The sequence below is a fragment of the Lissotriton helveticus genome, chromosome 5_1 (genome assembly GCF_964261635.1).
Source record: "Lissotriton helveticus chromosome 5_1, aLisHel1.1, whole genome shotgun sequence".
Lineage (NCBI taxonomy): Eukaryota > Metazoa > Chordata > Amphibia > Caudata > Salamandridae > Lissotriton > Lissotriton helveticus.
Window position 1 is genome coordinate 1,395,304,659 of NC_136065.1, and position 25,976 is coordinate 1,395,330,634.

The 25,976-nt window shown below is 48.5% G+C and overlaps 1 protein-coding gene across 12 annotated transcripts in view; it reads right to left on the bottom strand.

The window, feature by feature from the left end:
• SYCP1 (synaptonemal complex protein 1) overlaps positions 1–25,976 on the bottom strand; it is a 6,803,167-nt gene that overhangs the window by 3,398,047 nt on the left and 3,379,144 nt on the right. For all 12 annotated transcript variants that reach the window (XM_078644363.1, XM_078644366.1, XM_078644361.1 and 9 more), the window contains one exon: positions 25,455–25,525. In XM_078644363.1, coding sequence (XP_078500489.1) covers positions 25,455–25,525 — 71 coding nt within the window. The remainder of the gene's footprint in view (positions 1–25,454; positions 25,526–25,976) is intronic.

Sequence of the window (25,976 nt, forward strand, 5' to 3'; positions counted from 1 at the left end):
GTGCTCGCACGCTGACGAGGTGCCCAGCCTTGTGAGCCTGACCGAGGATTTTGGTGAGTGAGGAGAACACGCCCGGCTTTGGCGAGGAGCCGTGAACTGAGGCCCCGGCTCTGGGCCTACTTGGGGCGGGCCCTGCGGCGGCCATTTTATGGCCAGAGGGCCGCGACTGCGCCCGAGGCCTGCTAAGTGACTCTAAGTTTGGGCCCTATGAAGATGGTGGAGACGGGCGACAGCGTGCACCCCGGTGGTGGTGAAAGGTGAGGAGCGAAGGGGGTCGCCCATGGGAGGAGCCGACGGTCCGGGGCGCGAGGGCGGAAGACATAGCAGACCCAGGAGTGGCGTGCCAATTGAGGGCCCGGCTTCAAGGCCCGCCTTGCGAAAGAAGGGACCGGAGCGTTGCCACGTATCTATTAGCCCTGGAGACCCCGAATTAACTGTGCCCTGCAACACATTTCGACCGGCCAGATACTTGAGCACTTGAGGTGAGGAGGAGGGACAGCTACCAGCGGGGGAGCCGCGCTTCCCCTCGGCCGGCCTTTGGCCTGTGTGAACACCTCGGGGCCGAGACAGAATCTCAAGAGGACTGCGCCGAGGTGGGAGGGACCGGACGCCGCCTGCCCCCTACTTCTTGGCCTGGGCCCCTGTGGAGCACCCGCTTCCCCTGAGTGGCTGGTGGAGAGGCCCCCCGTCCCACCCTGCGCCCCTTGGTGACCGGGGATATGGCCAACGCTGGACGCAGAACCGGTCGCACGATACCGGACATGCTGGCTAAAGGCGCTCTGAAGGGGGATAAGTCCCGCACACCCCCTCCACCTACAACTCCGGCCAACACCCCGATACAGGATGATGGGAGTGCCCCTATCACAAAGGCGTTCCTGGAATCCTTATTCAACACCCTGCGCAGCGAGAATTGCGCATGGATGTGGATGGCCTGGGTGAGAGAGTGGCCGCCATGGAAGAGGCTGACCAAGCACGTAGCGAGGAAGTTGAATTCTTACGACAGGAGGTGCTCCAGCTCCGGGAACAGCAGGTAGACCTTCATGCGCATACGGAGGTCCTTGAAAACTTCTCCCGAAGAAATAACATCCGCATACGAGGTGTTCCTTTGAAAGCCGAGGGGAATAGCGTGTCCTGCTACCTGCAGGAACTCTTCAGGGAGACTCTCGGAGAACCAGCCGACTTCGAGATCCGCATTGACCGTGCACACAGAGTGGGTCCAACGAGACAAGCCCCTGCCCCTCCGCTGGACATCCTGGCCTTTCTCCCGGATTTCCCTCTGAAAAAACGCATTCTGAGGGAGGCACAACCTCTTAGCTTCAGGCGTCACTCGGTGGCCTTATTTCAAGACCTCTCGGCCATCACACTACAGAAACGGAAATCCTTTCGTGCAGTCACGTCCTTCCTCCAAGATAAAGGAATTCCCTACTCGTGGGGTCATCCATTTCGGATTATCTTCAGGTGGCAGGGAGCCCTACATCAGATGGGTTCCTTCCGTGACACGTGCACTTTATTGGGCATCGACATTGCGGAGGACGACTCGCCAGGAGGAGCGTCACAACAGCGGGAGCGCAAAGTCCACACATTTGTAAAGCGCACAATCACCCGTAAGGGTCTCTAGGCGCTGGGGGCCGTCGGGAAGATTAAGCGAGCTATTGCCCAGAGTCACATGGTGCTGAACTAACCTGCCGCCGGAGCCGGGGATCGAACCGTGGTCCCCAGATTCCAGCGTCAGTCGCCCTGGCCGCGGCGCCACACCTCTCCCCAGCGCGAGGGGCCCTCTTCATTGCAAGCTGATGGGTGGCAGCAGGTGAGGAGACGCCGCCATCCCAAGAAGAAGGGCCTCAAACCTAACCCAGAGACGATGGCCCTGGAACAGGCGGCGGCTATCCAAGAGGTGGTCAAGGACACATCAAGCCCCGATTGACACATCAAGGTTTGGGTGTTGATTTAACGCATTCTATTCGCTGGGGGGGGGGGGGGGGGGAGCCGCTAGGGCTGCCACTACCACACACTCCTCCGAAGTGACCCTCCACTGGTTTGGGCTTGACTTGAGACTGGGGGCTGCAAGCCGCCGGTGCCACGTTTTCCCACTACTGACTTTACCTATGGGCCTCCACGGACTTGTGACCGGCCCGGGACAATTTTGTTCTTGGGGGATTTGCCAGTTGGGGTTAGGGAGGGAGTCAAGTGGGAGTTGGAGAGGGGTTTGGGGAGAGTCCAGAGCTCAATTCTTGTGCACCTACACTGGTTACATCTCGCCGATGTCTGACTATGCCGTCAGGGGGGTAGCCCTCCCTCTCATTGCCAGTGACCACATACTAGAAACCATAGCCTCTGCCCACCATCTCACATACCACGATGCCACACACCTTTAAAGTATTAACACTTAACGTGCGGGGACTCAACAACCCGGTCAAAAGGAGAGCAATTCTTTCTTCTTTGGAAAGCACACACGCGATATCTGCCTCCTCCAGGAGACGCACCTGCTAGCCCGGGATTGTCACAGGCTTCGCTCGCGAGCGTTCCCGGGACAATTATTTTCCTGCGGGCCACCAAAACAGCTGGAGTAGCGCTTCTAGTAGCGAAACATTTCAAGGGGGAGGTCCTCCATAAAATAGCAGAGATAAGAGGCCGGCTCCTAGCGTACCGGGTGGCCTTGGGGGAGTGACTTATACCATCGGCTCTCTGTATTGCCCCAATGATGGTCAGGAGAAATTCCTACACACTGCCCTTACTAACGTTGCGGTGACCTCGGATAGACACATCATAATAGGTGGGGACTTGAATGTGGTATTTGACACGTCCTTGGACCGGTCTTCCCCGCGCACCTTCCACACCAGAGGTCTATTGACCGCTTGCACTGACAGGCTTCGGTACCTCGATCTACATGATCTGTGGCGGCAGCAACATCCAGGGGAAAGAGAATACTCACACTACTCGGCGGCACACAAATTGTACGCACGTATAGACCATCTTTTGGTGACTGGACCGGTGAGTTCACTCACTTTGTCGGCCGACATGGGAGTCATATCCTTGTCGGATCACGCCCCGGTCTCCATGACCGTTGCCATCCCGCAGTCTCCTCCGCCTCATAGAGTGTGGCGACTCAGAGACACGCTCCTTCACAGACGGGATGTGGTGCAACAGGTCCAGGAATCCATACAAGATTTCCTGCGACACAACGCAAACTCCGACACCGCACTAGCAACCCAATGGGCCGCATTGAAAGCTGTCCTTCGCGGAGTATTTATTGCAATCTCCTCGGCGGACAATCGACTACGGGCAGAAAAAAGAGGAACTCACGCTAAATGTACAGGAACTCGAACGCATGCACCAGCGGACCGGAGCCCCCAGAGTCTGGAAACAGCTCAAGGTGGCGCGGGGTCACCTAGCAGCTCTCAATACTGACCGAGCAGAGTATGCGGCGCTCAGGCTGAAACACGCCTATTACACCGGCGGGGACCGATGCGGGCGGTTACTGGCCAATCGACTCCGGTTGGCCTGGCAACATCAGAAAGTGAAGGAAATTACACGCACTGATGGGTCTACTGTGCTGGAGGATGCACAAATAGCTGAGACGTTCCGCGACTTTTATGCTCACCTTTACGAGGGCAGGCCTCCGAATGTCACTGCAGCAACTAGGTATCTGGACGCGGTCACACTCCCATCTTTGGCACAGGAACAATCAGAATGGCTCGAGAGAGAGACATACGCATTGAGGAGGTAGTCGCTGCGATAGCGCGTCTTAAGGTGGGGAAAGCATCAGGTCCGGACGGCTACTCCTCCTCCTTTTACAAAACCTTCTGTACCACCATAGCGCCATTGCTCACTCACCTGTTTAACTCATTCGCAGACCCGGAAGCCATCCCACCAGACCTCCTACGTGCCTCTATCTCGGTCATTCCAAAACCAGGGAAGGATAGAACTCGATGTGGGGCATATCGACCAATCTCCCTCCTTAATGTTGACCTTAAATTGTACACTAGCATTCTTGTCACACGTCTAGCAGCCCATCTGCCAGGCTTAGTGGATCCCGATCAGGCGGGCTTTGTTCCTGACCGGCAGAAAATTGACAACACAAAGAGAGTAGCACACGTGATCGAAAAAGCGTCCCCGGATCCCTGGGGAATACATGATGTTAGCGGTCGACACAGAGAAGGCATTCGACCGGGTCCACTGGCCTTATCTTGAATTGGTCCTCGCCAAGTTTGGGGTGGGGGAGAAGTTTCAAGCCCTGGTCTTCAACTGCTACAACGCGCCCTCCATGGTGGTGAGAGTCAACGGCTATACCTCGACTGCGTTCCGCATCGAGAGAGGGACGAGACAGGGGTGCCCCCTGTCGCCCCTACTCTTTGCCCTCTATATGGAACCCCTCGCTTGTCGAATTTGACAGCGTCAGAAGGATCTGGGCATCAAGTTCGGCGGCGATTTTCATGCCATCAGCCTCTATGCGGATGATGTCCTACTTGCCCTGGACCGTCCGCGGACGGCGCTGCCGGCGTGCGTGGCTGAGCTTGAGGCGTTTGCTGTGGTGTCCGGGTTCAAGATGAACACGGACAAATCTATAGCCTTGGATCTGTCCCTCACAGACTCGACTCAAGCTTACCTACAGACCCTTTTGCCAGTCCAATGGGCCACGGACACGGTTCCATACTTGGGAATTCAGCTCGCCCCGACCCTGCCTCGAATGGTCACAGCCAACTACACTACATTGCACACTCGCATCTGAGCGGAGATAGATCGGTGGAGGCATCTTCCTCTATCCTGGCTGGGCCGCATAGCGGCAGTTAAGATGACCATCCTACCGCAAATTTTATATCTCTTTCGAGCTCTACCACTACGACCCCGACGGGCTGGATACGGCAAACCCAATCAGACCTTGCCAACTTTATTTGGCAAGGTCGGAAACCCCGGCTGAAGAGAACGCTCGCCACCTTGGCTCCGGAGGACGGAGGCTTGGGCGTCCCTGACCTGCATAAATACTGCCACGCAGCCCAGCTGCGCTATCTGGTGGAATGGAGTAAATGGGAATCCGACAAACACTGGCTCTTTCAGGACCAGGCAGTGGCCGGGCGACCGCTGCAGGAGATACCGTTTCTACCCCGAGTTCATAGGCCGCCCAACCTCTATGCGTCCTTAATCACTCGGGCTCCCCTGGAGGTCTGGGATGCGACTAACATAACTTATGGCTTGACCACATTTCCCTCTCCACTCACCCCTCTGGTAGATAACCCTGACTTCACCCCCGGCGCGGCTAAGGGGGTCTTTGCGCATTGGAGGCCGGCAGGTTGCCGCTTCCTCTATCATATCTACAACTCAGAAGGGGTGCTCCCCTTCCACCTTTTTAAACAAGAATATAATTTCTCCGAAACAGAGCGCATGAGATACCTGCAGGTGCGTCACTGGGCGTTGCAGCCGCAGGTGCGAGCGACGGCCGATAGGAAATTCACTGCATATGAGCGTTGGCTCTTCTCGCGCACTTCCAATTCCAAACTCATCTCAGACCTTTATAAACTGATTCAGACACCAACCACACACATCTACGACCCGGGCAGGGTACGGTGGGAAAGAGAACTGGGTAGATCCCTGAGCCATTGAGAGTGGGGGAACATCGCATACAGGGCCAGGCACTCAGCGTACCACATGGGTCTCACAGAAACACTCACGAAAATATCTCTATATTGGTACTACACCCCTGAGAGACTATCCAAGATGGACCCCTCTAAGGATAAGCTATGCTGGAGAGGCTGTGGACACACAGGGACTTTGGTACACATCCTATGGGACTGCCCGCTCCTCCAATCATATTGGACACACATCTTAGATGAAGTGGACACACACTTTCGGACAGAACTGCCCCGCTTTTCTGCCTATATCCTACTGGGCCTCCCCAATGCACTAACCTACCCACTATGCTCTCGTAGGGGCTGTCAACTTGCCATAGCTCTTGGGTCTGCTTTGCAGAACATCCTTGTACACTGGTGTACTGCTACTATTCCTACCACCACAGGTTGGCTCCACCGGATGTGGCATGTGTTGGGCATGGAGAAGCTATAACTCACTGCAGCGGGGAAAGGGGAACAATTCCAGGAACTCTGGCAGCCCTTTAGAGCGCTACTACTGACTGAATTTACAGAGATAACTTGTCCTAGATATCTCCGATTGTTATGCCTGACGGCACCCATAGCTACGGAACCCTAGATACTCGAGGCATGAGATGTTCCGACGCTGCACTGTCGAACCGTATGGAGACGGATGGGAGCTCTGGACTGGGGTGGGGGGAGGGGGGATGAGGGGGGGGTTTGGTTGGGGAGGTTGGGTTGAGGGTGGGGGGAGGTTGTTCCTGGATTTTTCTAGCTTTTGTATCTTCTTGGTTCAGTGCGTTTTCATCCCCGACAGATTGGACATTGCTGTTACTACTAGTATTGAACTAAGCATCCTGCCTCCACTGAGGATTAATACTTGTCTCTGGTGTAACCACACTGCTTACGGTACTATTTTGCACTGTCTTTCCATAATAAAAAGATTTAAACCTAGAGGCTGAAAGATCAGATTCATTGCCCGAATATCCCGGATGTGCTGCTCGGGAGGATAAGCCCAAAACTGTGCTGTGTCCAGAACTGCTCCAATGAAAAGGAACTCCTGAGAGGGAATCAGGTGTGACTTTGGCACATTGATGGTGAACCCCAGTGAATGCAGGAGGTTTGCCGTAGTCTGGAGGTGGGAGACGAGAGCCCACCTACAACAGCCAGTCATCAAGATAGGGGAACACTGGAATCCCTGATCTGCGCAGATGACCTTCGACCACTGCCATCACTTTCGCGAACACTCAAGGGACGCTGGTTAGGCCAAAATGGAGATCCGTAAATTCAAAGTGCTTGCGGCCTACCGTGAACCGCATGTAACGCCGGTGGGCCGGCAGGATGGGGATGTGAAAGTAAGCGTTCTGCAAGTCCAACGCTACCATCCAGTCTACAGGGTCGAGAGCAGACAAGACCTGAGCCAGTGTCAACATCTTGAACTTCTTCCGGAGGAAGCAGTTGATGTTCCTGAGATCCGAGATAGGATGCAGGCCCTTGTCCTTCTTGGGCACCAGAAAGTAGTGGGAATAACAACCACAATTTACTTCGGTGGCAGGAACTCACCTAATGGCTCCCTTGGCCAAGAGAGGCATAACTACCTGTTGGCGAAGGGCCAGGTGATCCTTTGACATGCAATGGAATTGAGGTGGCATGGATGGAGGGGTAGTCTCAAAGAGGAGGGAGTAGCCCCTTCGGACTATCTGCAAAACTCCCTTGTCCGACGTGATGGGTCATGGCGAACCCTGCTGCCCACTGGCGATTAATGGACCTGAAAGGTCAGACTAAGAGGCTTTGGAGGCTGCTGCAGAGGGGCACTGGTGGACTGGCGCCTGCTGGCCCCTGACCCACGGCAGTGAGATCCACGTCCCCAGCCACGCAGAGGCTGGACAGCTTGTGCAGGCTTGTGGCTCTGGGCAGAACATGGCGGGGCACCCCTTCCATAGCCACAAAAGGGGTGAAAAGCAGACTGCGCTGGGAGGGAAGTGGAAGTGGGGCCAAGGATCTGGCCATAGAATCCTTAAAGCGCTCAAGCTTGTTGTCTGCCTTGTCGCTAAACAGGCAATGGCCAACAAAGGGCATGTCCAAAAGCGCTGCTTGGACATTACCGAAAAGCCAGTGGACCTCAACCAGGCATAGCGTCTCAGTGCTACTGATGTGGAAATTGTCCTGCGCAGTGAGTTGTCGGTGTCCAGCCCACATCGAGTGGTGAACTTCGCTGCATCTCTGCTTCGGCAACAGCATGGCTGGGCCTCCTCCGGGCACTGTGGCGACACCAGCGAAACCGTGTCCCACACCGAGTGGAAGTAATGGCCCAAGAGACATGCAGTCTTCACCAACCACCGTCCTAAGCTTGAGGAAGAAAACATCTTCTTCCCAAGGTGGTCCAGCTTCTTGGATTCCCTATCAGGTGGTACGTTAGTGAATAGTATAGTCACAAAGAGAGGAGAAACGGGCTATTACTACGTAGAGGTAAGTAGAAGGTCCAGCTGCAGCTAGTGCCCACAAGATCAAGGTAAATCAAGAATTGCTGAGCTGTTCCTGGAAAGAGGGGGAATATATGTGGCAAATGATGCGGCGGATGTTGTTGGGGTAAAGAAGAATTACCCCTGGGTATCCATTTTGTTGGATTTAATGCCCTCACACACCTTTGCAGGTGTCATGCTTCATCATTTGGGCCTGCTCCTCGTTGGGTCGGCGGTGCAATACCCAACGGGCAACACCTCAAAGAGGGGCTCTTTAGCGGAGATCTTTTTCCAACAGCCGTGTAGGTGAAGTGCGGGTGTGGGGCCAGTATAGTATGTAGACGTTATAAGGTGATTAAAATAAAGCTAGGGGCACCAAGGAATTATTTATTCTGGCAGTCCGCTGCTTTAATTAAAAAGAGAATCTAGAAGGTGAGCCTGGAGTATTAGGCTTCCAGATGTCTTCCAGAGTGTGCTAATGTCCGGTCAACATGTTTCTCGCTAATGTTTACTAACAGGCAATTCTTCAGGACCAATGGAACTATTTAGCAGGTACCTACGGAGTGACTGTCTACAGGAATGCCTAATGTGTTATGAGTATACACTAGTGTGAGTTAAAACCATAAAGTAGCAGGAAAAAACGGGGGGGATTAGTTGTATCCCTATGTTACTGTTCTCCCGTCAATATCCTGTGTTAAGCTGTCATTACCTGTTAAGGAAAGAGGAAAAGCAAATCACAGCAGGAAATTCAACAACGCATCAATTGACTACATATCGCATGCCAGTGTAGTGTATCACTAGCGTGCATCAACACACTAGTAGTTGTGTACATGCACTCTCCTATGTGGAACATACAGTGGGAGTGCCCCTGTGGAATAAAAGCAGAAATTAAAGGAATTAAACATTAAAATACCAATGTGGTATGAGATGCAGCGTGCGTTCCTTAGGTGGTGGTGGATGTAACTCACCTAAAAAGTATAATGTTCGGTTAACAACAGTATCCAGCGGGTAACGCTTCAGGTTACGTCTTCCACTGCAAGGCTATGTACAGGGGGGGGGGGGAACTTTAGGTTAAACCATACTAAAATTCCATTACTGTATGTTGATATTGTGGTATTAATTGGTAAATACGAGGCATACCCAATGTGAGGCCTAAGTAGGTGTGTGACATGAGGTTCCTAAAAGATCAATTCTTAAGGAGACCCAATGTCTAGACCGCAGTAGTCGGGGCTGGTGTGATGCAAAAGGGTACTAATAAAAACGGACCACTGGTAAGGGATCCTAATGTGCACAGGTCAAAAGCCTAGGTCACAGTCTCAATGCTGCACACAGTATATCTTTTTAAGCATATCCAGTTGCTCGACCGTAAAAAAGGTTAGAGCCTGAGTGTAGATCAACCGAAAACCACCCACTAGATAATATAATCACATTTGTATAGTGGATATTTTGCTAGCGGCGTTAGTTGTGTAGGGGCTGCGTGCGTATCATCACAGGACAGTGGTTAAATTATGGCAATCAGTATGGATTACAGCTCCTTAGGTTAATCAGTGGGCTGCCGCTTATGCTCGTTAACGCGGCGCCGTTTTTAATTACAGTGGTAAAGGTTGATGAATCCGATATGCAAGAGGGCACATCGTGTTGAATCCCAGTGTGGGGAGTAATTGCGGGGCTAAAATGAGTGGGGTCTTTTGACCAAACATAACCGCACAGTGAGCCAGGTATTAATGCAGAAGTTAAAACAGGGATCACTCGAGCTCCGTCTAGCACCAAAAGCAGAGTAATCCGGCACCCTCAAAACACTGCCCATGTTACTGCATTCGGTTAAAACGCCACACAATAAACACTAAGCTAATCTAAACAAATTTGTTTCTGCTCCTATCTCCCCGTAAATGGCTGAATATTCAAAAGGCTGTCTCGTTTATTACCCGTTACAATCCAACTCGGGAATGATAACACCCGGTTGTCACATTCTAGCTATTTCACATGTGACCACGCTAGAGTCCCCAAGCGGACGGGCGTGAACGTGTTTTCCAAAGAACACTTACTTGGGAGTCCCTGAGCTACTTGTCTAGCGCCTACCCCTCGCCGCTGGATCCGGGTGGCCACACTAGAGTCCCCAAGCGGACGGTCGTGAACGTGTTTTCCAAAGAACACTTACTTGGGAGTTCCTGAGCTACTCGTCTAGCGCCTACCCCTCGCCGCTGGATCCGGGTGGAGGCGGAAGATGGAGGTAAAGGTGTATATAAGGACTGGCGTGGGGATCGCGCTGCGTCTGAAACGTGCAGGGTCACGTGGTTGTGGTATAATTAACGCGGCTATCTTGGAATGTCTAGTGTTATAGTGGAATAGGTAATGGATTTCCAGATGGGACGTCTATGATGTATATATGTAAAGGACGTATGGCGGATATGAAAACTGACTGTCTCGGTCGCCCGCATCATCTGGTATTAACTGAACGATAACGTCTATTATTACCTATTATCTAATATTGATGCTTGAAATTATCGCGCAACATATGGTATAATAGGATTCCTCTACCCATAGTTTTAGGAGTTCGTTGGGTTAGGGGTAAGTGTCTGGGTCGTAGCGCTATCATTAATGGTTCATGTGCTGAAGATGTGGTAATGGCTCACAATCTGGCGGCCATCTTGGAACGGTGTAATAAGTTCTACCCATCATTTTAGGAGTTCGGTGGGTTAGGGGTCAGTGTCTGGGTCATGGCGCTATCATTATAGGTCATGTGCTGGTGATGAGGTAGTGGCTCACAATGTGGCGGCCATCTTGGAAAGATGTAATATGTTCTATTGTATGGAGCCTGTATGTTGTGTACATTAGCCCCCATAACAGTGGGATTTTTCATTAACCATATCCGGACTAAGATTAAATGCAGAAATTGTGGTGGGTCATGGCTTTGGGAGGTTGGCTGCCTATGCAATCTCGATATTCACATGCTCAACCCTGTGGAAATGCTGGTCTAAAGTGTAATCCAAAGGGTACTGCTGGTCTAAAGGGTACTCCAAAGGATGTCTTCGTTCAAGCCAAGGCTGTCGGAGGATAACCTATGTATCCATCGTTATTCTTTATAGAACAAACTCTGTTTTGATATCTTCTGGTTGGCTTCGAGTATTAGCCACTGAAGTGAGTCAGGGGTATGGTTAATTTCCAAGTAATGCCTGCACATTTTTGTGTTGTTCTTCTTACACCTGAAGTTGCTACGGTGTTCAGAGATTCTTGTCTTCATGGTTCTGGTCGTCATGCCGACGTAGTACAGTGAGCATGGGCATATGAGCACATAAATACAGTTTGAGCTCTTACAGTTAGTGTGCCCTCTCATCTCCCATACAAAGGAGTCTGTTAGATTAATGGTTTTGTATATTTTGGTGAAAGGGCACGCAGCACACCCGCCACAGGGGTAGTGGCCTTTAATTGCTGGTAGGTTCCACAAGGTAGTTTGTAGGGGTGTTTGAGTTATCTTTTTGGGTCTAGTGTGGACCATGATATTTTTAATATTTTTGGACCTTTTAAACGCAAATCTAGGTTTTTCCAAAGTGAGCGGCGACCCTGTGTTGAGTATTGACCAATGGCGTCTCACAATTTTCCTCACCTCATTAGATCCCGGTGTAAATGTTGTTACACAGGTCATGGGCTGGTTGGCCAGGGATTCTCTTTCTCTAGGCTCCAAGAGGCCCTGTCTGTTATTATTTTGAGCCCTTTTCTTGCATTTCTGTATCTCCCTTGTGGGATAACCTCTCTCTGCGAGGTTTCTCGAGAGAATGGATGCCTCTATTTTGTAGTTTCTGATTGTACTACAGTTCCGTTATATCCTGAGGAATTGCCCAAACGGGAGGTTTGTGCGTAAGGCGACGGAATGGTGGCTCGTAAAGTGTAACAGATTGTTGCGGTCCGTGCTCTTTTTGAACAGGATGGTACTGAGGGATCCCCCTTCAATACTGATTTTCAGATCCAGGAATGCTATGTCTCTGTCAGAGGCAGTGATAGTGAATTTCAAGTATGGGTTAAGTGTGTTGATCCATACGAAGAACTCCCTATATGATTCCTCATTGCCCGCCCAGAATATCAAAATATCATCTATGTACCGTTTCCATAGTTTGATATTGTTGAAGTAGGGGTTTGATATTAAGGATATGTGCTTTTCCTCGAAGTCAGCCACGTATAGACATGCTACACTGGGGGCTACCGTGCTCCCCATACATGTGCCTTGCGTCTGGTGGTAGTGTTGTCCCTTGAATTGGAAATAGTTTTCTGTCAATACCTTTTCTGCACATTCCATAATGAAAGTGGTAGGGGTAGGTGATACCCAAGGTACCTTGTTGAGTACTTCCTCAATGACCCCTAAGGAGGCCCTCTGGGGGATGTTTGTGTAGAGGGCCTCTACGTCGAGTGTGATGAGGAAGTCAATTGAAGGTGCGTCTTCATAGTCTTGCAACAGGCTCAACATATCTGTTGTGTCCTGTATGTAGGATGGAATTTGTTTCACCAGGGGTTGGAGGAAGTGGTCGCAGAATTGGGATAAAGGTTCCAATACTGAATCAATGCCTGAGACGATTGGGCATCCAGGGACAGGTCTGAGTCCCTTATGAATCTTTAGGAGCGTATAAAAATACGAGACCCTGGTATTCTTCTTGACCAGAAACTCCGCCTCCTTTTTACTTATCCATCCATTGCATTCAGCCGATTCCACCATACTTATGATGGAGATAGTGAGGCGTTCAGTGGGGTTCTGTGCAATAGCTCTGTAATAGCGGGTGTCATTCAATTGTCTATGACACTCAATGTCATAGTCGGTGGTGTTCATTAGTACCGTCGCTCCCCCCTTCTCAGCCTGCTTTATGGTGAGGGTAGGGTCATTAGCCAGTGAAATCAAAATATCCCTTTCAACCTTGGATATATTGCTGTGGGACGGGGCGCTAGTCAGATTCCTGACGGCCTTAAGCACTGCCTGCTCAAACGTTAGGACCTCGTTGGGTACCATTCCACTGTGTGGAGTGAATGTGGATGGGTTGTGGAGACCGGAGTCATCACAAGGTTCCTGGGGTTTGCCATCGAAGAAAGGATGTAGTCTTATCTTCCTGAAATATTTCTGTAATTCCACGGTTTGTTAGAATTTGTCTGCTATGTCGTAGGGACAAATCCGAGGCCCTTTGGTAAAACTCTTTCTTGTTCAGAGGTAAGTTGGTGAGTGGAGAGATTAACTACCAGGCTTATTTCTTGCTCGTTTTGCTCCGAGTGTCCATCCCTTGTGGTGTCGTGTCTTCCCACTGGACTCGTTTGTCTGTTGCGTTCCCTCTCTTTCGCCCTCGCCCTGTACCCCAACCTCTGTCTAAAAAAGGTTGGTTACCCTGTGGAGCAAATTGAGGGGGGTATTGCGGGCCGAACTGGGACATTGTTTGTGGAAACGTGGGGTTTTGCCAAAGTGGGGGTCCCTGGTAAGGTATCTGAGGGTGAGGAAAGGTATATTGTCCTCGTCTCCCTCCCCTTCCGCCTCTGCGTTGGCGTGGTTGCCACTCATCACTGCTTGAATTACTGTCACTATTGGACCCTCTCCTAGAAGAGTTATTGCTGGAGTCTGAAAGGCAACCAGTGCCTGATGGGGTGTAATCCGCTTTCAGGTATGGGTATACTTTCTCTTTTTCAAAACGCTTAATGTCCTTCTGTAATTTGGTCACTTTCTGTTTCACAAGGTATTCTTTATGTTCGCTTATGTCTTTGTTGATCTCGGCTAATTTAGTTTTAAAGCCGGAGCTCGAGTGATCCCTGTTTTAACTTCTGCATTGATACCTGGCTCACTGTGCGGTTATGTTTGGTCAAAAGACCCCACTCATTTTAGCCCCGCAATTACTGCCCACACTGGGATTCAACACGATGTGCCCTCTTGCATATCGGATTCATCAACCTTTACCACTGTAATTAAAAACGGCACAGCGTTAACGAGCATAAGCATTAGCCCACTGATTAACCTAAGGAGCTGTAATCCATACTGATTGCCATAACTTAACCCCTGTTCTGTGAAGATACGCACGCAGCCCCTACACAACTAACGCCGCTAGCAAAATATCCACTATACAAATGTGACTATATTATCTAGTGGGTGGTTTTCAGTTGATCTACACTCAGGCTCTAACCTTTTTTACGGTTGAGCAACTGGATGTGCTTAAAAATATATACTGTGTGCAGCATTGAGACTGTGACCTAGGCTTTTGACCTGTGCACATCAGCATCCCTTACCAGTGGTCCGTTTTTATTAGTACCCTTTTGCATCACACCAGCCCCGACTACTGCGGTCTAGACATTGGGTCTCCTTAAGAATTGATCTTTTAGGAACTACATGTCACACACCTACTTAGGCCTCACATTGGGTACGCCTCGAATTTACCAATTAATACCACAATATCAACATACAGAAATGGAATTTTAGTATGGTTTAACCTAAAGTTCCCACCCTGTACATAGCCTTGCAGTGGAAGACCTATCCTGAAGCTTTACCCGCTGGATACTGTTGTTAACTGAACATTATACTTTTTAGGTGAGTTACATCAACCACCACCTAAGGAACGCAGGCTGCATCTCACCACCTTGGTATTTTAATGTTTAATTCCTTTAATTTCTGCTTTTATTCCACAGGGGCACTCCCACTGTATGTTCCACATAGGAGAATGCATGTACACAACTACTAGTATGTTGATGCACGCTAGTGATACACTACACTGGCATGCGATATGTAGTCAATTGATGCGTTGTTGAATTTCCTGCTGTGATTTGCTTTTCCTCTTTCCTTAACAGGTAATGACAGCTTAACACAGGCTATTGTCGGAAGAACGGTAACATAGGGATAAAACTAATCCCCCCCCCCCCGTTTTTTCCTGCTACTTTATGGTTTTAACTCACACTAGTGTATACTCATAACACATTAGGCATTCCTGTAGACAGTCACTCCGTAGATGCCTGCTAAATAGTTCCATTGGTCCTGAAGAATCGCCTATTAGTAAACATTAGCGAGAAACATGTTGACCGGACATTAGCACACTCTGGAAGACCTCTGGAAGCATAATACTCCAGGCTCACCTTCTAGATTCTCTTTTTAATTAAAGCAGCGGACCACCAGAATAAATCATTCCTTGGTAACCCTAGCTTTATTTTAATCACCTTATAACGTCTACATACTATACTGGCCCCACACCCGCACTTCACCTACACGGCCGTTGGAAAAAGATCTCCGCTAAAGAGCCCCTCTTTGAGGTGTTGCCCGTTGGGTATTGCACCGCCGACCCAACGAGGAGCAGGCCCAAATGATGAAGCATGACACCTGCAAAGGTGTGTGAGGGCATTAAATCCAACAAAATGGATACCCAGAGGTAATTTTTCTTTATCCCAACAACATCCACCGCATCATTTGCCACATATATTCCCCCTCTTTCCAGGAACAGCTCAGCAATTCTTGATTTACGTTAGTGAATAGCCCTTGGAAGTTGAGGCTGGACCACCAAGCTCTCAGGGGTGGGGTGTTGGGAAAGGAAAATAGGGTCGCCCGGGGAACCCCTGTGTTTGGCTTGGACCAGTTTCCCAAATGGATGTCCGTGATGGCCTCATTGAACAGCAACAGGGGCTCCAAAGAGGCCACTGCCAGCTGAAGCAGAAGGAGGTTAGTTCTGACTGCCACCGTAGGAACCTCGAGGTTGAGGGCCTCGGCCGCCCTTCCCAACACCACTGTGTAAGATGCACCCTCCTCCGTAGCCACTGTAGGGGGGGAAAGCTTGCCATGGTCTGGGGAAATATCCAGACCACTGGCCTCACCCAACTCCTCTCTCCCGTTTGGTTCTTCCAACTGGTCTCCTAGAGGGTCCACAGACCCCTTCCAGTCCTCCTCACCCTCTGGTAGCCACTCAGGGCATTAGGGAACACCAGGGGATAACAATGGTACAAAAGTACCGGTCAGCCCCGGTCCCGACGTCAGCCTGGCTCCCAGAAAGGGAGGGAAGACCGGAGTCGACCAAACAGGCTCCTCGGGTGGAGCCAGACTACTACATTCTGCTTCCTGCATTGCGTCGACCGACGGACGGGGAGAACGCGAAGAGCGACTGTGCTTCTTTGCCTTCTTTTTGTGCTTCAACTCACCCGAAGACGAAGACTTGGAAGAAGAGTGGTGGTGACGACTCTGCGACTGGTCCCATGACTGCCCTCTCAACCAGGACCTCGAACGGCACGGAGCGGACTGCCGGGCCTCGAGAAGCTTTCGGAATCTCTCCAGGAAAGACTTCGGGTTCATGGCCTGGCAGTCAGAGCATGACTTTGGTTCGTGGTTGCGCTCCAGGCACCAAAGATACACAAGGTGTGGGTCCGTAACCGACATCAATTTGTGACAGGAATCACATGTCTTCAAGACGGTTCGAGGACAGGACATCCCTGCATGCACCAGGAGTCGAATGACTCGAAAATATGTTGACATAAGTCGCAAAAAGGGGAGTCAAAGTGACTTGAGGTTCCGCTCTCTCCGGATCTGCACTGGCTGGTGTGAAAAAAGAAAGAACTGACGTCAGCTCAACCTTTGGTTCGGTGAAGCTGCTGTAGGCTCGGACAAGGAGACTTCCTGAAGGCGACCACCTGCTGGAGCAGTAAGTTGGATCTTGGTGGATGCCCGGACACCATCAGTTGGGCCACCCAAGGCAGTGGGAAGTCGGTGCAGGGGTGTCTTCTGGCGCCTGGCTTTCTTTCCAGCTCAAGTCGCAGACAGGGAGCCCCTTCAGGTTGAGGGTGCAGGCGTCTTCTTGAAGCTGGAGGGAGGTCAGGGATCACCAGATCCCAGGTCAGGATCGCTGGGGAGATCTCCTGATGGTGCTGGGCCACTCGGGCCGTGGGCATTGGGTACAGAGTGGTGTAGAATAGCGGAGTCACCTGAATCTGGATTCTGGTCTTGGAGTCTTTGTTGAGCAAATCCGGTGCTCACTGGAGACAGAGTCTGTAAGGTGAGTGCATGGCAGGTTCTCTGAGCTCTGGGGTGCTGCTGCCTGCTGGACATACCGGTTTCTTCACTGTAGGTAGGTCAGAGTCATAACAGGCCGGTGGGCTGGGGCTAAAGCAGTAGGTGTCCTCTTTTTCCTGGGTCAGCACCGCTCTTCAGTCCTTCTTTCTTCCTCAAATCTGAGGAGACAAGGTTCAGGGTTGACCCTAAATACTAAATTTAGGGGCATTAGTTGGGTGTCCTTCACCTCACCTCCCCCACCTGAGGGGCAGGGTGGCAAAGGCGGGCACACCTCTCTTCCTAACTTGGTTTTCCTGTCCAAAGTGGGGGACAGAACCAGTGGGAAACAGTTGCTGGGGGCACTGAAAGGCAGGGACAGCTTCCAAAGGTGGCAGGACTTTGAAGCTTCCCCTTTGTGGACCAAGCCCATCTTGGGGGAGGAAGCATGACACCTCTGCCCAGGATGGGCTTCTTTGTTTCTGGACCCAGAGAGTGGAGGCTCTCTTCCCAGGGGTCCAGGAACCTGTCTGGTGGTGGCAAATGGTGGGCAGCAATTCAGGAACCACACCAGGGCCTGTCAATTTTCAGCAGGCATCTCTAAGATGCCATCTGAGTGTTTTTTACATTAAATCCCACACTGGCGTAATTTGTGGGTTTAATGTGCTGAGAAGTTTGCTACCAAACTTCACAGTTTTTAGTAAAGCAATTATGGAGCTGTGGGGTTCATAATCACCAACTCCCAGACCATATAGTCTTTTGTGGCTTTACTACCCTTACAGTGTCTAAGAACGGACTTAGACACTGTAGGAGAAGAGGGCTCATGCCATTGTGCCCTCAACTCGGGATGTTGAACCCTGCTAGGGGGGTGACTTACCTAGGCCTCAGGCAGTGCGGTGTAGGCATGGCTCAGAGGGATGTGTGCAATGTTGATGCTTCACTTTTCTCTACACCAAAACATGCAGCCTGCAGTGGCAGTGTGTGTTTGTTAAAGTACAGGGCCTCTAAGGGTGGCACAGCCCTTAGAGGATTTCCCTGGTCATAGTGCCATTGGTGCCTTTTTATAAGGGGCTTACCTGTTGCCAGGGATGTGCCAACTGTGGGTAAAAAGATACAGTTTTTGGAAAGAACACAGGCACTGGTAAACTGATTGTCAGGAACCCAGGGCACATCAAGTCATGTTGTATAAGATGTCAGGCAAAAAGTGGGGGGTAACCATGCAAAAAGGGGCACTTTCCTACAGCTGATTAATGCCACAACCTTCCATATTTGATCTACAGATTTTGCAGCTTGCTCATCGGCAGTCTTTTGACTGGATGCCCTCACTCTGAAGTGTTTGGTGTGTTGGACAGCCACCAAAATAGGTTGTCTTTTAATGGCAGCTTTCTTTAGCCAGAGCTGTTTTAAACTTATTATTTTAAATTGTAAGTCTTAGTAAAATTTGGATTCAAGGGGTTACATCTACAATGTAGTAGTCCTGAACATAAAACGATATATCATAAATAAAAAGTATCTCTTTTCAAAGATAAAGTCATGGTAAATTCTGCACCTTTCACCCTTTTTATCTGTTTATGATGCATAAGACACAACATGCTTTTGTGATTTCCTCACCAAAGAAGGAGGACAGTTGTCCTTCATGGTTTATTCATATGTGATAAAGGTACACAAACCTCTTCCATCATTCAAGGCTTTGCATGTGCAATGCAGTGGAGTAGTGTGGCTCACTGGTTAGAGGCGGCAGGCCTGAGAGCAGAAGTCAGCCTGGGACCAGGGTTCAATTCCCGACGCGGCAGGGTCGTGGACCTTGGTCAGCGGACTCGATAATTCTCGCTTCGGTGCTTACTCTTATCAGGGGTTCCACTCGGCAACTCTGGGCATTAGCTTGCCTAATCTCCACAACGGCCCTACCAATTCCGGGGATGCCTTGCTCCACCTTGGGGACTCCCAGCAAGGGACCATCCCACAGGGAAAGCCAGGACGGGTTCCCCAGAGTTATACAGTGCCAGGACGCCCCGTTGCTGGGGCAGCTGTGCGCTTTACAAGTATACTACATTTACATATGTTACATTCCTCAAGAATGTAACTTTTTTGTGTGCAGTTTACACAGAAGAAGGACAAATCCCGAGGCTGACTACACTCACCTCACAAACCACCTTGAAAGGGAATCCTATGAAAAATGCAACCCTGGAACACAAGTGAAATACAACATATTATGCCTGATATGTCTACAGAAGGCAGAGGAAATCCACTATAGAAATATTTATAAAATATTGGTAAACATAGCAGAAGACACCCACAAAAGCAGAACTTCTATCAAGGTCTCTCATACCTTTTTATGACAAAAAATAAGATAACGGCCTGCTGCATGGCGCATGCCTTTTCACCTTTCTGGTTACACTAATATTTTAAAAGTGTATTAGGGATTCACAGACGAAATGAAGAAAACTACAAAGTAGGTGATTTTATGAAATAGCCAATCCTGGAGAAAGGTCAGGTATACAGAAATATGTTTATGCCATTGTAAGAGGGACTGGTGGTCTGAGTAACATAGGCTTTCTAATTGTATGGCTGGCAATTGACTTGTTGGTTTAATGGTACTAAGAGACTAAGACAATACATTTTATAAAAAATACTTTAAAAATCTTATCACACACTGCTCTTCGCAGACAGCAGCATGTTAAGTTGCTCGAGATTGAAGCTTAGCTTCTGGAGTTAGAGCGTGTCAGTAGAGATATGGTGGGCCAGACCGTGCGCAGACAACTGAAAACATTGCAGCAGTCGTACGCTAGCGAACTCCTTAATGAAGCACAAGTCTATTGGCTCGCCACCCTTAGTCTTATTTATCAGTGGGGAGATAAGTCTAGTGCTCTGTTGCAGCATTTGTGTTAACAGACATTGCGACCCCAGGTACTCCCAGGTGTAACTGGCCGGGATGGGACTGTACTTAAGGACCCGCTCACCATCACTGACAGCTACGCCTCTTTCTTTGCGGATCTTTATGCCCCCTTCAAAGTCCTACCTACCGCCATTATACAGAAGTTTACCGATGACTTCCCCCCCTCACGCACAGTCTGACACGATGCGAGAGTCACTAGATGTACCCCTAGCAATAGACAAGCTTCTACATGCCTTATTGGAAATGCGAGTGGGCAAGGCGCCCGACCCGAACGGCTACCCAGGTGAATTTTTTCAAAAATACCACCGCAACTCTTGAAACCCTATTTAGCGGCCTTAGAGGCCTCTTGGGAATCTGGCAGCCTCCCACTGGACTGGAGGCACCATGAGATTGTCATTTTCTTGAAGCCAGGCCGTTCCTCGGAACATTTCCCGTCCTATTGCCTGATTTCCCTGTACAATGTAGAGGCCAAACTTCTGGCTAAAGTGATTGCTAACCACCTGGTTCAACATATTACAGATTTTATGCATTCGGATCAAGCAGGCTTTATGCCACATTGCGTTAGCTGCCACAACATTAGGTGCGTCCACAATGCTATTGCGGCGGTCAATATGCTCAATACCCCTGCTGCGCTTCTTTTGGCAGATATAAATGAGACTTTCGACTCTTTAAGCTGGACCTGCATAACATAACATGTGTATTTGTAAAGCGCACGTTCACCCAGAGGTCTCTTGGAGCTGAATAACAGATGTTTATTGTTACCCAACTCAATGGTACTCATTTTATCGACCTCAGATGGATGAAAGGCTGAGTGGACACGCTGGGATTTTAACCTGTGACCATGAAGTCGAACACAGGTCCCTGCAATGGATGCATTAGTCCACTGAGCCACCAGACCCAACCTATCGCTCCACTTTGCTTTCTCACCTTAATATCAGCCCCCGATTGCTCAGCCTTATCCGCCTGCCATATACAGATATAACTGCCTCAGTCCGTGTGGCTGATTCGGTCCCTACAACTTTTCCTGTTGGGTGGGGGACACGCCAAGGCTATCCGCTCTCTCCCTTATCTTTTTGCTCTGGCCATGGAACCGCTTCTGGCTCTGATGCGGGTGGATCCACAGATGTGTGGTTATGAATGGGCTCCTGATATATCCGACCAAATAGCACTCTATGCGGCAGACGTTCTCTTCTTTCCCACCAATCTTAAAAGGACTGCCCTGCGTCTTCTCCGCATTTTGCAAATCTTTGGTGAAACCTCTGGTGTCCATATGAATCGAGGGAAATCCTTTCTGTGGCCGCTGCAGGGAGATGATGGACTTGGTGATTGGGCGCAGGAGGTAGTCGTGGTTCCAGATGGTTTTAAGTACCTGGGTGTACATCTCTCTTCGTCGCAGGCCCTGTCATGGAGTAGGAACCTTGCTCTGCTGTGGACGCAGATGGGAGATCAGACACGTGTATGGTGCCACTTGCCCCTGTCTCTTTTCAGTCGGTCCGCAATCTTTAAAATTATTTCCTTGCCACGTCTCCTCAAATGTTTAGGTTTAATATGTCAGCTAAGGAGACACAATGTGGCACAGTTGGTTTTATTGTTGTTCGTTTTTCCTTTTCTTTTTTTTGTGTATATGATAATGTATCTTTTGTTTACCAGTTGCAGAACCACTCATATTCTATTAAACCCTTGTGCTTTTGCCAACTAAATGATATCCTCGCACGGTTCTTGTGGGGAGTTTGGGGGGGTTGGGTGCTGCACGGGTAGCTCTGAGGGCTTGTTCCCAAACAACATACTCCGGTGGATTAACCACCCCGGATTTCCATGCATATTATATGACTTCTCATATACTTGTCCTCAATGACTGGTGGTACGGTGATCGTGGCGATCCAGCCTATGAAGAGGAGCGTTGGCGGCTGGGTGACAATGCTCTCCACAGAGTTCTGTAATCCGCTGCATTGCTCCACGACTTACCACCCACCACGGTCACAATTTTTAAGCTTTGGAGGACGGCGCTTTGTCAGAAGGGTTGGTGGGGAAGTCTCACTTAGGAGACTCCACTGTGGAATAATGGGCAGCTACCACAGCTGCTGCACCTGCCTGGTTTTCGAGGCAGGAAAGCAATTGGTATAGATGCAGTGGGGAAAGTTGTACGCGGATGTACCCTTAAGTCCTTTCTAGACATACAAACTGAGTATGATAGCCACACACACAATTTTACTGTTACCTCTAGTTCCGTCACGCCTTCACTCCATCTATATCTCACTTGACGGAGATTCCTGAATTTAACCCTATTGAGGCGAAGGTATTTATGGGGGAACACAAAATTACAAAAATATATTGTACACTTATTAATAATCCTCCCACCACACTCCACAAATCTAGAGAGGCATGGCAGCAAGATCTGGGTCCTCTGGAGGAAGATGACTGGGTGGAGGCGTTGGCATCTCCACGCGGTGTGGCAATCGCTGCTCGTCTATGCCTTATCCAATTCAAATATATCCACAGAGCTTATTATAACACGCACAGGCTATGGCATGCTGGACTTATTGCGTCCCCTCTATAGAGGGTTCATTTTTGCATACTGTATGGGCTTGCCCAGTGTTGACCAAATTCTGGAAGGGGGTATTTGCGTGACTGTCTGAGGTACTGGGGTAGATTATTGCCTCCTCGCCAAGGTTAGCTCTTCTCCACATTACGAAGGATATCGGCGGAAACGGATACAAATGTCATCTCCTTTTCCTGGGCCTAATGCTAGCCAAGAGAGACATTGCAAGGGTTTGGAAAGCTGAGACATCATTGGGGCTTGGGGTGTGGAAGAAGGGTCTTGTTTTTTGCATGGGTTTGAAGCTCCCGGTATTTGAGGCAAGGGGGTGCCCCCACAAACATTACATAATTTGGAAAAGGTGGGCTGATTATAGGGGAATATATCTGGAGCCTTCTCCTTCCCCGACAGATATTAATGAATCATTATCATGATCCCGGCTAGTTGGTACATACCTATTCTTTGTAATCGCTATACATGTAGATGACAACATATTCTCATATGTTTAGGTTTAATATGTAAGCTAAGGAGACACAATGTGGCACAGTTGGTTTTATTGTTGTTCGTTTTTCTTTTCTTTTTTTTTGTGTATATTATAATGTATCTTTTGTGGAATTTATCCGCTACAACTATAGGAAATGTTGATTCATGTATCTGCTATTCTATGTGTTGGCAATGAGTGGCTTCTGCGGCCCATGTCTTCAATTGGATATCAACAAGAAAAAAATGTTTTGGAAAAAAAAATCTTATCACTAAAAGAAGAGGATACCATACAAATGTCTTTATGCCGCAGAGTACCCTGTCTGACAAACTCCTTGTTTGCTCGCTGCATTGAGAGTTGAATGAACTGTCATGCCTCCACTGTCTGAGCCTCCGCTGGGCCCTGCCTTTGTAAACAGACAGCAAGACTGACACTAGTGGTCCAAAGTATCTCAGGCAATTCACTCCATTTAGGACAGATGTAAAGACTAAGGGCCATATGTATCAAGCAAATTAGCATTCGCAAAGGCCGAAATTCGCTAATTTGCTAAATGGTATGTATGAAACATTTTGGCAACAAAATAAGGAATCGCAAATTTTGCCATTCCTTATTTTGCGATTGCACTTAAGGAATCGCAAATTTTGCGATTCCTTAAATGCAATGTATCAAAGAAAAATAATTTCAAAAATGCCCATAAGGATTCGCAAATTACCACCAACTTCTAGTTGGTGGTAAGTTGCGAATTCTTTTCAAAAAGCAATTTTTAAAAAATCTAAAGGTGCCATATGACGCTAATACATGCCCTTAGGGCATGTATGTGCGCCATATGCCCACACATGTCATTTTCAGGGGTGCAGCAGGGTGTTCTTGTGACACCCCTGCACCCTTGAAAATATTCGCAATTTGCGATTAGCAAATTGCTAATCGCAAATTTCCCCTTCATTCCTATGGGTCTCCTTGCCCATAGAAATGAATGGGAAATTTGCGATTAGCAATTTGCTAATCGCAATTTAGGAATGTTAAGGAATCGCTAAAAATGAAGTGATTTCCTACATACATACCATTTTGCGATTTCTAAATAGCGATTCCTTAAAAATCGCTATTTAGGAATTGCAAAACGGTATGTTGATACATATGTCCCATACTTCTTTCCAGTATGAGACCGAGAGTGAAAGCGTGGTTGTCTCGAATAGGAAAAAAAATAAATACCCCCACACAAAGGGAAAAACTAACATCTCAGGGACATGTATTTGTTGCATTCAAGAAACAATCTCTGCATTGGGAGTTTGGAGAGCAGGTCCACTTCACCCCATCTGCATTGCAAAACTACAGTGGTTTCAGAGGAGCCACCATGAAGAATTATCTTCTGAAGGCACAGAAAGGCAGATATTTCTAAATATAGTATTTTGTAGTCCGACAAAGCAGTGGAGTACATCCCTTCATTGTCTCGGTGGAACAGACTAAAGCCTGGCAAACTTAAAATAAGGCCCATGCCCCCACATGCATCAAGCATTTTTGTAGTCGCAAACGGTGCGATTCCTTAAAATCGGCCGTTTGCGATTGCAAAAGTGCTTTTTGGGATGCATGAAGCAATTTTAGAATTCGTAACATTTTTGCGAGTTCTAAAATTGCGGGTGCTTTTAAGAAGTCGCAGATGTGCGATTTCTTAAAAGCAATGCATCATTACTTTTCAAAGTGTAAATTCGCAATTAGGGTGCCAAATTTACCGAGTGGTTGAACCACTCGGTAAATTTGGAAAAAGTGTTTCAAATGCTGAAAATGTTTTTTTTTCAACATTCATGTTTCACACACACATGTCCTTAGGACATGTGTGTGTGAAACATGATGCGAAAAATACATTTCAGGGGTGCATGGGGGGGTCCTTTGGACCCCCCCTGCACCCATGAAATTTTCAAAGTGCCACTCGCAATTTGCTAATGCCTTCCCATTGACTCCTATGGGCCTTTTGGCCCATAGGAATCAATGGGAATTGCGAAAATTAACTTAAGAATTCGGTATTTATTTGGGATTCGGTAAAAATTGCGATTTTTACCGAATCAAAAATGAATACCGAAAATAATGATGCATACCATTTTGCACTTCTTAATTTGCGATTCCTTATTTTTCGCAAATTAAGAAGTGCAAAATGTCTCAATGATGCATGTGGGGGTAAGCATCAGGAATCAGTAGAGCTCCAAGATCTAGAATATTCACTAATGATGAAAAGAAAAACTTAATTTTCTTCATCGGTAATGTATAAAGAATAATGCAATGTACTGCCATATTGAACTGTGTAAGAATTTTGTAGTGCACAGACTATCAGAGAAACCTCTCTGGTTCCTAAAAGCCAGTAATATAAAATAAAGATCACAGTTACTTACATGCTGACAGGCATATTCGCAATGCTGTCAATTAGGTCATCAACTGCGGATGCATGCATTATGGTACAAAAGGTACAAAGCACTTCGTAAGTTGTACAGAAAAACATTTGAATGTATAATATGGAGAACTATAGTTCCTTACCGTATCTGATTTCTAGAATCTTCCATGTTTTGTATTTCTTTCTGAGCCTTTTCTTCATTCTGTTTACTAGCCTAAAGTGTAACATAGCATAATTGTTAGTGTTTTGAAACAACACATGTGTAATCCACATTTCAAACAATAAAATAAAGCTTTTGGAAATAGGTTAAAATAAACAGAAGGTTTACTCACCTCTAATCCTGGTTCTCCTTCATTGGCATATTTTTATAATTTCCTTCAATTTTCCAGTGAATTATTTGATTATTTGTTAGCAGCACTTCAAAGACCCACTTTCAAATATGCCTAATTATTTTACAATTCTCACAGATTTCACAAACTAAACCAATGCAATACATATATTTCTACCAAAAGCATCAGTCCAACCTGTTTGCTGTCGAATTCGGGCTCATTAACAAAACACCAGGACCATCACCGCTTTTGTAAGTCTTTGCCATCAAAGCACTGAAAGCATTCAACAATGTCTCCATCGCCATTGAAGAATTCCAGACTCATAGCGGTCCCGCC